At 45.7% G+C, this 13839-nt stretch overlaps 1 protein-coding gene across 1 annotated transcript; it reads left to right on the top strand.

Annotated features, from left to right (window-relative positions):
• The first annotated feature begins 6949 nt into the window (after positions 1-6949).
• LOC124646592 lies at positions 6950-8635 on the top strand. The gene is made up of 2 exons (XM_047186694.1): positions 6950-8121; positions 8312-8635. The coding sequence occupies exon 1, from the start codon at positions 6960-6962 to the stop codon at positions 8112-8114; it is 1155 nt and encodes a 384-aa protein (XP_047042650.1). The 5' UTR covers positions 6950-6959; the 3' UTR covers positions 8115-8121; positions 8312-8635.
• The last annotated feature ends 5204 nt before the right edge of the window (positions 8636-13839 follow it).

The raw sequence follows: 13839 nt of genomic DNA, 5'->3' as shown, positions 1-13839 counted from the left end.
TATCTACTACATTTTGAAGTACAACCTGTTAATTCATATATTTCGCCAGCTTTACTTGACAATGATGTTATCCAAAGGTACTCTACGGCAGTGGTTCTGCATCCCAAATCCTAACGCTTCGTTTGGATGTTTGCATTGGGAGGTTTGGCATTGTATTGAGTTGAATGTCCAATACACAAGATATTGATATTGAGACCGAATGCCAATATTTTTGTTTGGATGTGTAGATATTGAGAATCTAGACATGATATTGAAGTTGAATACCAAATGTTGTTTGGATGGTCAAAGTGAGGTATTGCACTTGTACTAGACTTTGATCATTATACTATTTATTACAAACACAATTTTACAACTCATTATACATAGCAGTTCCACAAACAACAACATACACACTCTGCGAGCATTTTGACAAGTTCATTTTACAAAACAAATTCATATCACTCTCGCAAGCAACATCACACCCACATCCAAAGTATATTCATATCAATTTTAGATCAGGTTACAGGTGTCGGAGAGGATACGTGATTCGACTAGGATTACTCATATCCTGTATTACAAGGTTTCAGTCAACAAACTTGCAGCCCTATCTGTGACATGGATAGATCGGGCCATCGGGGTGTAGGTTGCGGTCGTCTTCTTCAACTCGCCCGCGTGTGCTGCACACAGGGGAGAGGGGAGGAGGCCGCCCGCCCGAGCTATGGGAAGAGTGAGGGGTGGCGGGCTACGGAAACGCACCTGTGCGGGCCGCCGGAGCTCGGGTGGAGGAGCACCCGATGCCGGAGGTCGGTGGAGTGGTCCTGTAGGTGTAGACATAGGTGTAGACAGAGGACAACGATGAGAGGGTGGAGCTGGAGGAGAGGGAAAGTCGAGGGGGGGGGGGGGGAAGCGCGGTGAGGCAGGAATACGGCGTGCTCTTGCCGGAGGAGGAGGGCGGGATGGGCGGCAGTGGTACCCGTGCCGCCGGCGACGATCCTTAGCTCAGGCGCGAGTCAACTCCTGTCGAGCGGGGTTGGGGACTAGATGAAGGACTGACGTCTGACGGGTGACGGGGGGAGATGAGAGGAGCGAATGCCTAGCAATGTTTAGGTCCTGGCCTCTGTATTCGGGAGTGGGCTCCGTAGGCCAACTCTGGGAACCTCAATATTCAGCCCGAATGCATCACATGAATACCTAGGCCATCCAAACACTGTGATTTCGGGATATTCGGGCCTGCGGGATGCCAATGTCTAATGCCAAGCGTGAAAGCAAACATCCAAACGAACCGTTAGTATTTAGCAGACTTGGGACATGTTCGTGAATTTATTAAGTCAAAATATACATGTTCGTATATGAGTTCATCTGCTGAATGACTATGCATTCTTGGTTTATATTGAGCAGAATTATCCTTTCATGTTGCGGTACAAGATATTATTTATTTCAATGGTAGCATATCCAATGGCCGTCAGTTGTTTGTGTGGTCATGACAAAGACACAGCTTGAACTAACTGCTTTACCCTGCAACTTAAATTCAGCTCCACTGATTGGATACATACTGGGTCACTCTGGATCAATGAAATCGCACGAGCTAATTGCAGATTACAGCAAGTAGGACCTTGGCGAAGTTATCACATCTGTGCTCCAGATCAAGATGTTGCCATTGCGACTGACGGACTTGACCATTCTATAGTACCTACAACCTCTATGTTGTATATCAGTGTAGTATTTTATTTTTGTTAGAGACCCTTTCTATGAACTATATTGTAAGCTGCTACATTATGTTGAATTGTAGTATGCCCGTTCTGAAGAAACAGTCTCTGTTTTGTTAATTTTGCTCTTATCTAATTGGCTATTTCCGGTCCACTCTGTGGTCCACTCTGTTCTATTGCGAATCTATTAAAATTTCTGTCTTTTAGTTCATTCCCTCATCTTGATGCAATAAAGATTGGATCGAAGATTAGATCACTAATAGTACTAATTATAAAGCCTGATGGCATTTAAGTTATCAAAATTGTTATACTGCATTAGACGAATCTTGGAACAAGGTTATTTGCCATCTGCCTTTATTCTACAAATTTGTATGCATTAGTTCTATTAATTTTTACCATGCCAATGCTTCCATACCAAAAAGATAACACCACGGGCGCGGCGGCACGCCGCGCCAATGCTTCCTAGTACTCCGTATTAGTTAATGCAAAACCCCAAGCACAAGCAAAGCTGTAATTAAACTTGAACGGTTATTATACTGCACGATTGTGAAGCCGAAACTACCGCAGCCGGAGTGGGGAAGGAAAATATCCGGGAGTGTCTAACCATCACCTAGATGAAAATGCAATTCACTTCAAGTCAGATTTCTCTCAGTAGTACTCATTCATCCGTTCGGCCACATCGGCCTCATTCCCTTCGGCATGAATCATTTGCCAAAAAATCAGTCCGGTTTTTCCTGGCTTTTTTTGCATCAGCCCCTTATTTATACATGAGCCTTTTTTTGAACTGGGCTCTGGTGCATAAAAACTAGACAAAAAATGTGGACCCACAGGAAACAGTGATCTGGGTCAGGACCTTGTACATTAAACAGAAAACTGGGCCTTCTATTTCCGTTGGCCTGTTCTACCAGGTGCATCCTGTCTCCAGCAAACGACGGGCACCACACAGGAAATCAGAAAAAAGAGGAGGGAACAAAAGAGATCCGGCAAGAAACAAGACCGATCCACATCCAAGATGGACGGGAATGAGAACTACGGCTCAATGGAGTGTGCAGATGAATCTAGGCAACCCTCTGTACATCATACACTCTCAGGACATGTACTTCACTTCTCCACCTCACCCCTACTGCTTCCCGGATCCTCTTTTCTCTCGTTTTCTAGGTCAAGCTTGTACATCTCCCCCAAAATTATGTTGGATCTGCAAAGTAAACGCTTGATGTTATTAGGAAGTAGTGAAAACCACCAAAACCTACTGTGTACGGCAACATCACTACACTAAGCATGTTTAGTCTTAGATGTACGTCCAGTATTTTACAAAGTATTCAAAAAAGGCTATGTCACCTGTCACCAGGAAGCTATGAGCTAAAACTACGCAAGATGATATTACGTCACCAGCCTTACTATGCCGCTGCCACCGATCGGTTTTTGTGACTCTTTCTAGCTACTGCAGTCATTAAACTAGGCACTGGAAACTCGAATTTAGCTACGGCAGTCATGCTAAAACCTGAAACTGAAAACTAATTTTCCAGTTTGCATGTGTCAAGTAAAGTAATAGCCTCACACTATTTATGGCTCAGCATAGACTTTTTAAAGACCATCTACTTTTGTCAGGTTACAACTGCAGAGCAAGACTCCCCTTGAGTGCAGTCTAAAACTGAAGCTCTCAAGTGTACTCCTCTCTCTTGCCGAGACTTACAAACCAAACTTGACGTTAACTGAACCCCTCTCTCTAATTTTTTAAATGAACATGAAACTGCACTGAATCAAGACAAGAAAACACACAAATTGCTTAAGTATATTTTCTTAGTTCAGAGGTATCATATGTGTACTAACTAGTAGTTAGAACAGTTTCTTCTTTCTACTTGTTTACATGATCAGCAGGAAATTCTTTAAGAAATACCACAAGTGAGGCCAGTTAATCAGTCAAAATTAACAACTGAAGAATCAAGAAATGAGTGACGGAGAATAAGAGACGGAGGTAAAAACTGAGATAAATTGGGGAAATGAAGAAAAAAACAAAACTGAAGAATCAAGAAATGAGTGAGGGAGAATGAGAGACGGAGGTAAAAACTGAGATTTAACTCAAGACAGAGACACTGATGAAACCAGACTTACGAAAACTTAAGAAATAGTGAACAAACTGAAGACTTAAGAAGGAATGACTGAAAATTAAGCAAACTGAAGTAACAGGGTTACAGTCTGAGAACTGAAAAATGAGGGTAACTGAGACACACTGAGAGCTCAAGTAGAGACACTGATGAAATCTGAGACAGAGATAAACTGAAGAAAAGACCGAGCGTCGCGGAATGCAATATGTCTAAGACTGAGCTAAATAATTTAAGACTGATCTAAAAAATGATAGCAAATGAAGAAATACAGAGCTAGAAATAAGCCTCGACGCTCGGTCATGCTAAAACCTGAAACCTGAAACTGAAACTGAAACTGAACTACTTAAGTAATTTGTTAACTTGATTTCATCAGTGTCTCGACGCTCTCGAATTTAGCTACGGCAGTCATGCTAAAACCTGAAACTGAAAACTAATTTTCCAGTTTGCATGTGTCAAGTAAAGTAATAGCCTCACACTATTTATGGCTCAGCATAGACTTTTTAAAGACCATCTACTTTTGTCAGGTTACAACTGCAGAGCAAGACTCCCCTTGAGTGCAGTCTAAAACTGAAGCTCTCAAGTGTACTCCTCTCTCTTGTCGAGACTTACAAACCAAACTTGATGTTAACTGAACCCCTCTCTCTAATTTTTTAAATGAACATGAAACTGCACTGAATCAAGACAAGAAAACACACAAATTGCTTAAGTATATTTTCTTAGTTCAGAGGTATCATATGTGTACTAACTAGTAGTTAGAACAGTTTCTTCTTTCTACTTGTTTACATGATCAGCAGGAAATTCTTTAAGAAATACCACAAGTGAGGCCAGTTAATCAGTCAAAATTAACAACTGAAGGATCAAGAAATGAGTGACAGAGAATAATTTAAGACTGATCTAAAAAATGATAGCAAATGAAGAAATACAGAGCTAGAAATAATTAATAAAAATGAGCAAAACTGAGAGAATGAAAGATGGAAAATGAGAGAGGAAAATAAGGGACATTGAAAATGAATGACAGAATGAGAGACAACTCATAAAATGGTGAAACCTCCTCCTTTACCCGGCTTGGAACCGGCTAGCCAACTTATAATTTTGTTTGGCGTAGGCGGAGTTACCCCACCAAATCCAGCGAAAAAAGGAAAATGCAAAAAAAAAAGCAATGAAAACAACAAAAAGGTGCAAATGCAAGAAACATATGGATCCCAGATAAAAAAGCGAGAAAATATTAGTGAAATAAAAGGAAATGAAACTCCAGTGTTTCGCTTAAAACGAACACTCTTTTCGTCACAAGTAATGTCCAAGCATGCACAAAAAGCTATTACTAGAATTTAAATCTCATGCTATTGTTCGTTAGTGCCTCTACAGTACAAACAAACGTAACTTCTTTGCCGTAGCTTTTAGTCGAAAATAAAGTGCATGTTGCTATTCACTAACCACTTGACCATCCGCGACTGCCTTGCTGTTCACCAACCGCTTGACCATCCACGGCTGCCTGCTTTCGACACCTCCGATACACTCAGGGATGAAGCTGGTGAACAAAATCATCCTAGACAAAAGCAAACAACACAAAAACCTATTTTATTCATATCAAAGAGAAAGAATGACTAACTAAAATCAGACCAAAATGGAGAGAACACAAAAACAATGTAGTACATTACAGTATTGTACATCAGCAGTGGCACTTCACAAATCAAGACCACAAAAAAAGACGCCTATCAAGGCCTAACAGCATCACCAAAACATGATACTGAAACTACATTACACAGTGGATGAATTAACCAAAAAAGCTATACACCACAGACCCTATGCACTGAAGCTTAACAATCAGTGCTCGACAATGCAGCAGGGTCGGCTGTTCAGAACAAAAGAACAAGATAATTAAATTCAGAATATTTTTAAGTTTTCAGTGGCAGCAATTTCATACCATCTGCAGCTTGCAAAATTCGACATCCAATTCAGAACTTTACTCATATCATGAACGATGAAACAAATAGTAATCAAGATGAAATGTTACTATTATAACCTAATCCTGCAGTATCATACCCTGCAATCAATTGAACTACATATGAGCAGACTGTCTAGATTAGACAGGGTGCCTACTGAAATTAACCAAAAACTAGGTAAACAAATCAGTTCGACAAAAAGCAGAGTAGGGTTGTTCAGAACAAAGAACACTATAATACAGTTCAGAATATATTTTAAGTATTTTAAGTTGTCAGTAACTGCATTTTTAGAAGCTCAGGCTGTTGTGGTAATGATACTAGAAACTAGACAAAAATCTAGAACAAATGAACTAAATGGCGCTCAGGCCGTAAACACCTAAACATAGGGATCGATCACCATAAACACCTAAATGAACTGCATCAAACATAGCACCACAGATCTACGCATGGACGAGAGTTGCAGGGGTGTAGATGAACTCAAAACAAAATCAGGAGAGCAACAAATTGAGAGAAGCATACCAATCTCGCCGGCAACGCATCCTCCTCGAAACAGTGGCAACTCGCTAGAAGCTTCGCCATGGACGACGGGAGCTCCTCTGCCTTCGCGCAAGCCCATAGTTCGACTCGAACAACTCCGGCCTCCTGCTCCGCGGCGAAAACTCCAGCCACCGCCCCGCCGTGGAAGGAAGCCTCGCCTCCCCGCAGCAACGCCGCCCCGCTGCCCTGCCACGCCCGAGTGACTTCGGCCTCGCCGTGGAAGGAAACAGAGCCGCACCGCAGCCCCACCTCCCCGCAGCGCCGCCGCCCCGAGTGACCTCGACCTCGCTGTGGAAGAAAAGCCCCGCCGCCTCCGCCGCCCCGCGACCTTGGCCTCTCCCCTCTCCCAGTGAGAGAAAACGAAGGAAAAGAAAATGAGGAAAGTGAGATGCCTCAGGATAAAAGGGCACGGACGCTGAAATTCAAAAACCCAAAAAAACCCGCTAGAAAACCGAACCAGCTAAAAAAATCGGAATGAACCAGACACGTGGAGTACAAATGATCAGACGCGGGACACAATCCAGAAAAGAGAAACGTGCGCCAAGATTGGTGAAAAGAAACGAAATGAACGGACAAGGATCTGACTTAGACCGAATTGTGTTTTCATCTAGCTGAAAATTAGGAGCGGTGAAATATCCCTTTCCACTTTCCCCTTGCCCGTCCAAGTGCCCCAGTCCGTGTTGCGCCACATGGCTCCGCCCGCCGCCACCGTCGCCGTCCTCGGCGACGACCTCCTGCGGGAGGTCTTCATCCTCCTCCCCAACCCCACCGACCTCCTCCGCGCCGCGCTCGCCTGCAAGCCCTTCCTCCGCGCCGCCCGCAGCGCCGCCTTCCTCCGCCGCTTCCGCCGCCGCCACCCCTCCACCTGCCCGCTCCTCCTCGGCTGCCTCCTCCACGGCCCCACCGACCGCCGCCGCGCCACCGCTCCCCGCCTGCTCCCGGCCTACCCCGACGCCGCCACGCGCCGCGTCATCGACGGCGCCGACTTCGCCTTCTCCTTCCTCCCCCGCCGCGGCTGGCCCCAAGCCGCCGGCAGCCCGTGGCAGCTCCTCGACTGCCGCAACGGCCGCGCCCTCCTGCTCAGCCGGGCTTCCAAGGCACTCGCCGTCGCCGATCCGTTGACCCGGCGCTGGGTCCCGCTCCCCGCGATCCGCGGCCTAGGGTACGCCCTCGTCGCCGACGACGGCGACTCGTCGCTGTTCAAGGCGGTCTGCATTTCCCGACGCGTCGGGGCTCCAGGGCTGCGCGCCTTCCTCCTCTCCTCCGCCGACCTCCGCTGGGTCCAAGTCGCCGTCGCTGGCCTCGACGTGCAGCCCGATCTCGCCGGCTCCCGGGCGATGCAAGCCAACGGGTCGCTCTACTGGAAGCTAGTGGGCGGGGAGCGCGTGGTGGCGCTCAACACGGACACCATGGAGTTCGCCGTGCTGGAGCTCCCGCCTTTCTTGAAGGAGATCAGTTTCGACGTCATTGAGAAGGGGGAGGACGGCGCAGCTGGGCTCTACCTGCTCACCATGCGCGGATTCTGCATTGAGGTTTGGGTCGGTGCGAAGGATGGCGCCGACGGCGGGCTGACCTGGACGCTGGTGGAGAAGTCTGTCATGTTCCACAGGGCCATGGCCGAGATGCTTGGTTCCGAATTCTTTTACCAGAACAGGCTGGATGTCATCGGGGTGGTTGCCGGTGTTGTGTTCTTGCGCAATGGCGAATGCCTCTTCTCCATTGATCTCGAGACCATGAAGATGACCAGGGTGTCTCCCAAGGAGAATTGCCCATCCCATCTCATATATCCTTGCACGATAGCGTGGCCGCCTTCTTTCCTGAACCCTACTGAACAAGGTGCTTGATTAGATGGTAAGCTGTCTGTTACTATATGCTAAATAAATGCCCCCCTGCAAATTTCATCAACATGTCCTTACAGAAACCCTTTGCTTTTACATAGAGAAAAATAACCTCATGCTTGTTTTCTACCCCAAAACTTTCTTATTATTCTCTTCTTTGGTAAATTCTTCTGATACCACTGAATACTCTGAATTTGCTGCAGGGATGTGATGATACATTTCAGCTTAAGATGATAAGGTTGTGTGGCAGATGTGAGAGTTTATGAGGAAGACATTTAATCCATATGAATTTTGAGGGATGATTGCTGCGCACCTGCTCTAGTTGTGGTTAACTATTTGGGCCTCGTATCATGTAATTACTTATGTTTGTAGTCTTAGTTGGTGTTATGTACTGTTTAATTATGTTTATGGCCAGTCTTTTACCTGAGATTATAATCTGAGGGATATGGTATTTAGCATGCTTTTGCGCACTCTATGCAGGAGCTTCATGTTGCTTATATCATTATATGGTGTCAATTTCTATGTCAGTTCAGCCCTGCCCTGGCTCCTCACTTTTGGTGCTTATCTTACCGTTGCCGTGATGCATTTTTTGTTTGGGGTTTGGAGTGTGGCTCTGCTGATACTGATGCATGAATGCTGCATATTCTTACTTTGCTTCCAAAAACATGCACAATGAAGAAACTGAAACTGGAGAACTTTGCCTGTTGTTACTAGTGCTGTTATTAAGGCAAAGTTTGATGATTTTTGTATCAGCTGGTATTAGTGCTTTATTTACTTTTAAATTTGCACAGGAGTAATTTTGAAACGTGTCATGATGACTGAAGAACTCAGTTAATATGAGTTGAAGGTTTTGTAGGCAAAGATGCACTAAGAGACAGGTTATCATTGTGTTTCTATCATGTTCGCATAACTACAGTCAGAACTGGGGTTTGAAGTGTAGTTCTTCTGGTACAGCTGCATGCAAGTGTTACTGTGCGTTCAAATTCCAAAGTCACGCGCATGGAAGAAACTAAAGATGAAGAACTAACTTGGCCTACGCCAGTGAGTGCTGATAATATCGCCAAAGTCTGATCATTTGGTCTATCAATTGGTGGCAGTTGCTTTTTATCCATTGTCTTGCGATTTTTTCAGAGGCTCCCTGGATGGAGATAGTAGAATTAGGTTCTGGGGTTGTTTCTTCAGTTTCTACGGGTTGGAGCCTTGGAGGTTCTGCACCTTATGGGCATTTTGTGTGTGCACCTTTCAATCAGCCTAGCCAGTGTTATGTTCTGTCAAATTATGTCTATGCCCAGTCTGTTACTGGAGATTATAACTTGGGGCATTTGGTATTTAGCATGCTTCTGCGAATGGTATGCAGGAGAGTTTCATGTTGATCTGTATATCGTGTCAATTTCTATGTCGGTTGATCTGTCTCCTTACTTTTGGTTTTGGTACTTATATTACCGTTGCCGTGATACAGTGTTGGTGTTTGGACTGTGGCTCAGCTGATACTGATCCATGAATGCTGGATATTCTTAGTACTTTGCTTCTGGAAACATGCACACTGAAGAACTTGGCCTAATGTCATTAAGTGCTGTTATTATGGCGAAGTTCAATAATTGTATAATCAGTTGTTCTTAGTGCCTTTTTTCTCATCTCTTGACTGGAGAAATTTTGAGGTGCCTCAGGTTCTGGGTCTGTTTAAAAATGCACTGTGATATCTAAGAGATAGGTAATCCTTGTATTTCTAATGTGTTGGCATAATTACAGTTGCGATTGGAGTTTCAAGTGTGGTTCCTCTTATACAATTGCATCTAAGTCTTAGTGCGTGTCCAGATTCCCAAGTCATGCTTGCACAGGGATGAATCTGAACATGAAGAACTATCTTGGCCTATGCACAGGGATGAACTGCCTTGGTTGGTGTTAGTTCTTCCTTTTTATCCCTTCTCTTAGGAAATTTGGGGGCATGCCTTGTGGGCTGCCTCCGTAAATCGGAACCCAGAAACCAAATCACGCCACTTAAACTCTGATTAATCGAACGGAACCGAAGCATTCATCCATCCAGCACGCTATCAGTAGGAGCTTGAGGAAGCCGCCGGCTGGCGTGGAGTCCAGTTCATTACCCCTGAATCCTACTCCTACCTTTGTTTCCATCTTCTCGTTGCAGAGCAGCAGTCCGATTCCGGAACGGTAAGGATTGTAATCTCCGACTCGAGTTGGCTATCGCAGTCCTGAAGCCTATATAAGGCGAGCTGGGCACGCACTGCATCAAGCACAAGTCATCTCAACAAGGGAAGAACAATACGACTAGACACAATCGCTGCTGCGTGATCGGGAACAAGCTTCAGAAAATATCATCTCCTACTTGTGGATCGACCATAGAGGCGACGATGGAGTCCGTGCAGCAACCAGGCGCGTTGCTGTTGCCGGTGCTTGTGAACGATCTCGGAACCCAGACCGATGATGAACCGCTGACGCAATACAGCATCTCCAGCAAAGCTCTGAGCCCGGTAGCCTTCGATGAGCTGCGACGCTACCGCTGCTTCGTGACCCCACAGAGCTGGGTGCTCGCTCTCGACCCAGCCTCCTGCCAGACGTTCCTATGGCGGCCTCAGGACGGCGAGAGGATCCAGCTGCCACCCAAGGAGCAGGGGTTCCCGGAAAGCTGCAAGTGCTTGCTCTCCGACATGCCAGGTGCCGCTTCAGGCTCTTCTGTTGTGGTCTTTGATCTCGATGACAATGAGATGTGGGTATGCAAGATTGGGGCAACCAACTGGGACAGCCACCGCTATGAACCCAGCATGTTCGTCAAAGGCAGGATTCCCCAGCTGACCAACATAGCCATGGGCCACGGCATTGCAGCTGTCGGTGGCAGGATTTACTTTGAACTAACATCATCTGAGTTGGGGGTCATTGAGTTTAAGGATGGAAAAGAGGGACTGAAACTTGACACCATAAAGGTTGACATGGTCGATCTGCCGCTAAGCATCCGGATGGCTTCAATGTACTTGGTTGAGTCTAGAGGTGAGCTCTTCCTCGTCGTCATCTTCTTTGATGGCGAAAATGTGCACAAGATGGCCAATCACGTGGTCTACAAGATGGATTTCTCAGAGCCAAAATGGTGCGAGGTGGACGAGATTGGTGCCGACAGGGTCTTCCTTCTTGGTGGGGATAGTCTTGGGATCTCTTGTTTTGGGGCCTCGTGCTCGGCTAGTGATCATGGTCTGAGAGGCAACTGCATATACTTTTTGAATCACGTGCCCACCACCACCAAGAGTTTTCTCCATGTCATCGACCTCAAGACATGGACGGAAGAAGCGCGACGGCCTTTTATTACGCACGATGGCTATCATAAGATGCCAGTGCGGTCGCCGTTCTGGCTACTACCTACAGAATCAACCTTGCAGGCACAAGGGTCATGAACAATGGTTGCTATGATTGTGTCAAAGGTTGGTAATAGTTTATCAGTTGATATTAGCGCCATTTCCATCTAAATAAATTTTGAGATTCACCACGGATGGAAACTGCAGCCTCAGGCCTTGTTTACTTGTCTGGTATATTTGGGGTTGGGAGGGAAATATACCGGCCCACGACTAAATCCCGAAAATTCCCGAACGGGCCGTTTACTTCTCTGGTTTATTTCGGAAATTTCCCGGCCCATCCCAAATGTTCCCGGCCCGGTACGCTGCACCCTCCGGTTTTCTCACACACGAGGGCCACCTCGTGTTTTCTGTCGTGAAAAGAGCAGACAGATGGAAGCGATGCGGCGGCGGCGACATGAGGCGGAGAAAGGAGACGGCGGCGGGGAAATAATGCTGATATCGGAACATCGCCGACGAGATCTTCCTCCGGCGACTGGTCCCCGGTGAGCTCGGGACCGGAGCCACCTCGTAGCAGCACCGTGGAGTAGGCGAGGAGTCCAGTCGCGGCGGCCGGCTCCCTGGACAGGCTGCCGGTAGCAGAGGCGCTGGAGCTCGCTGGTAGGAGCGAGTCAGGGGCGGTTGCGCAGCCTTGTATCGACAGAGGATGGAGCGCGAGCTCCTCAAGCAGCTGCTCATTGCTGCTATTATACGACTGACGTTGACAGATTTGATGCATATTAGGATCAGTACATCGCGTGAGATTCAGCTGCAGATGAGATTGTGTGCCTTTGTTTCCTGTACTGAGTTGTGCACTCAATACAAGTTATCTGTAGATTCAGTACATCTAGCGTACACTGTTGTACAAGCAGTATATGATAGTAGTACTTGGGAGTACTTGATTGTAGACAAATCCTCCAATGAAAGAATGTACACACACATATGCTCGATTATTTTTCTTCAGGTCGGGAACTGCATGGTACTTTCTGATGTTGTCATCGAGCTAGCATGATTATGTTATCTGTGAAAGCAGCTTGTAGATATTGTCACTTTATTAAAAATTGTGCATTGTCACGTTGTGGGATATAAAGTATCTTCTTTTATTTCCTAAGCTCAATTCTCTCGTATCCCCTCTCATCCCCAAATTCAAAGTAACTAGAAGGGGTTATGATGGAGTTGGGAAATAAGGTGAAATGTGGGTGAATGTGGGGATTGGGTGAAATGAGGGGTTTCACCAATTCCCTTACCATCCCCAAACTCCTAGGGTGTGGAAATACCCTAGAAGTAAACAAGGCCTCAGGTTTTGGGGCTTTTTCTTCAGTTTATCTGGGTGAAAAGGTTTTGAAGGGAAATAAACTCCAATTTTACAGAGACAGGGTATCCTTGTCTTTCAGTAATGTTGTATATGAACTTGAAGACGGTGACAACAGTAACATGTCTGAAAGTCTGATGTTCATATGTACCCACCCATTCTAGAAATCTGGTTGTGTGCCTATGAATCGACTGGGCTGGCATCAGGACTCAACTACTGCATTATCTGACTCAACAGATGAGCCATGTTTGCAATTATGCGTATATTTTAAATTATGAATCCACCCAATGCAACCATCTCTGTATTAGCTGTACTCAACACTCACCCTCATGAAGGCTCGAAGTTTTGGCTGGCACCGTGTCTTACAGCACACGGCCTTTATTAATTCTGGTTCAGGATTAAAAGACTAGAGTACTTTGATTTTCAATATGAATGCAGCAACAAATAACTGCAACTGAAACAAGCCCAAGAAAAACCTCCATGGAAAACAAATATACGGAGTACATAGCAGTGCAAACACCTAGACTAGGAGTTGAGGCAGAGATCACATACCTACTCATACATAATTTTAACTTGTCTACCCAAAACCCAATTAAGCTGACATACAAAGCCATCAAACGGCTTTACATTCAAAGATCACGCTTGGTACCTTGCAAACAATGTGGGAAAATGTTAGGATATGTCTCTGTTTCTGTTTCTAGCAAAATGGAAATTGCACAGCCTGGAAGACATCGATTTGGGGGACGCGACTGGAGATGCTCTTACATATTTGAGCCTCGTATGACGCAGTTGTTCAGTCTTCAGTTCTTAGTTGTTGTTATGCTCAGCCAATCTGAAAGACCAGAAAGACAAGTGATATGAACTGGTTTTGTATCCGCCCACTTTCCTTTGTTATCTTCAACTCTTTCTTGGGTGAAATCTTCTGATATGCTGAACACCCTGACTTTGCTGCAGAATGGTGACGCCACACTTCAGTTCATGATGATAGATTTTGTGACAGAGGTAGCGGGAAAGAAGAAATTCAATTGTCCATATGAATTCCTGGAGGATGATCGGAGCGCAACTAGTCCAGCTGTGCTTA

Source organism: Lolium rigidum, chromosome 4 (genome assembly GCF_022539505.1).
Source record: "Lolium rigidum isolate FL_2022 chromosome 4, APGP_CSIRO_Lrig_0.1, whole genome shotgun sequence".
Classification (NCBI taxonomy): domain Eukaryota; kingdom Viridiplantae; phylum Streptophyta; class Magnoliopsida; order Poales; family Poaceae; genus Lolium; species Lolium rigidum.
This window is presented reverse-complemented; position numbering and strand designations above follow the sequence as displayed.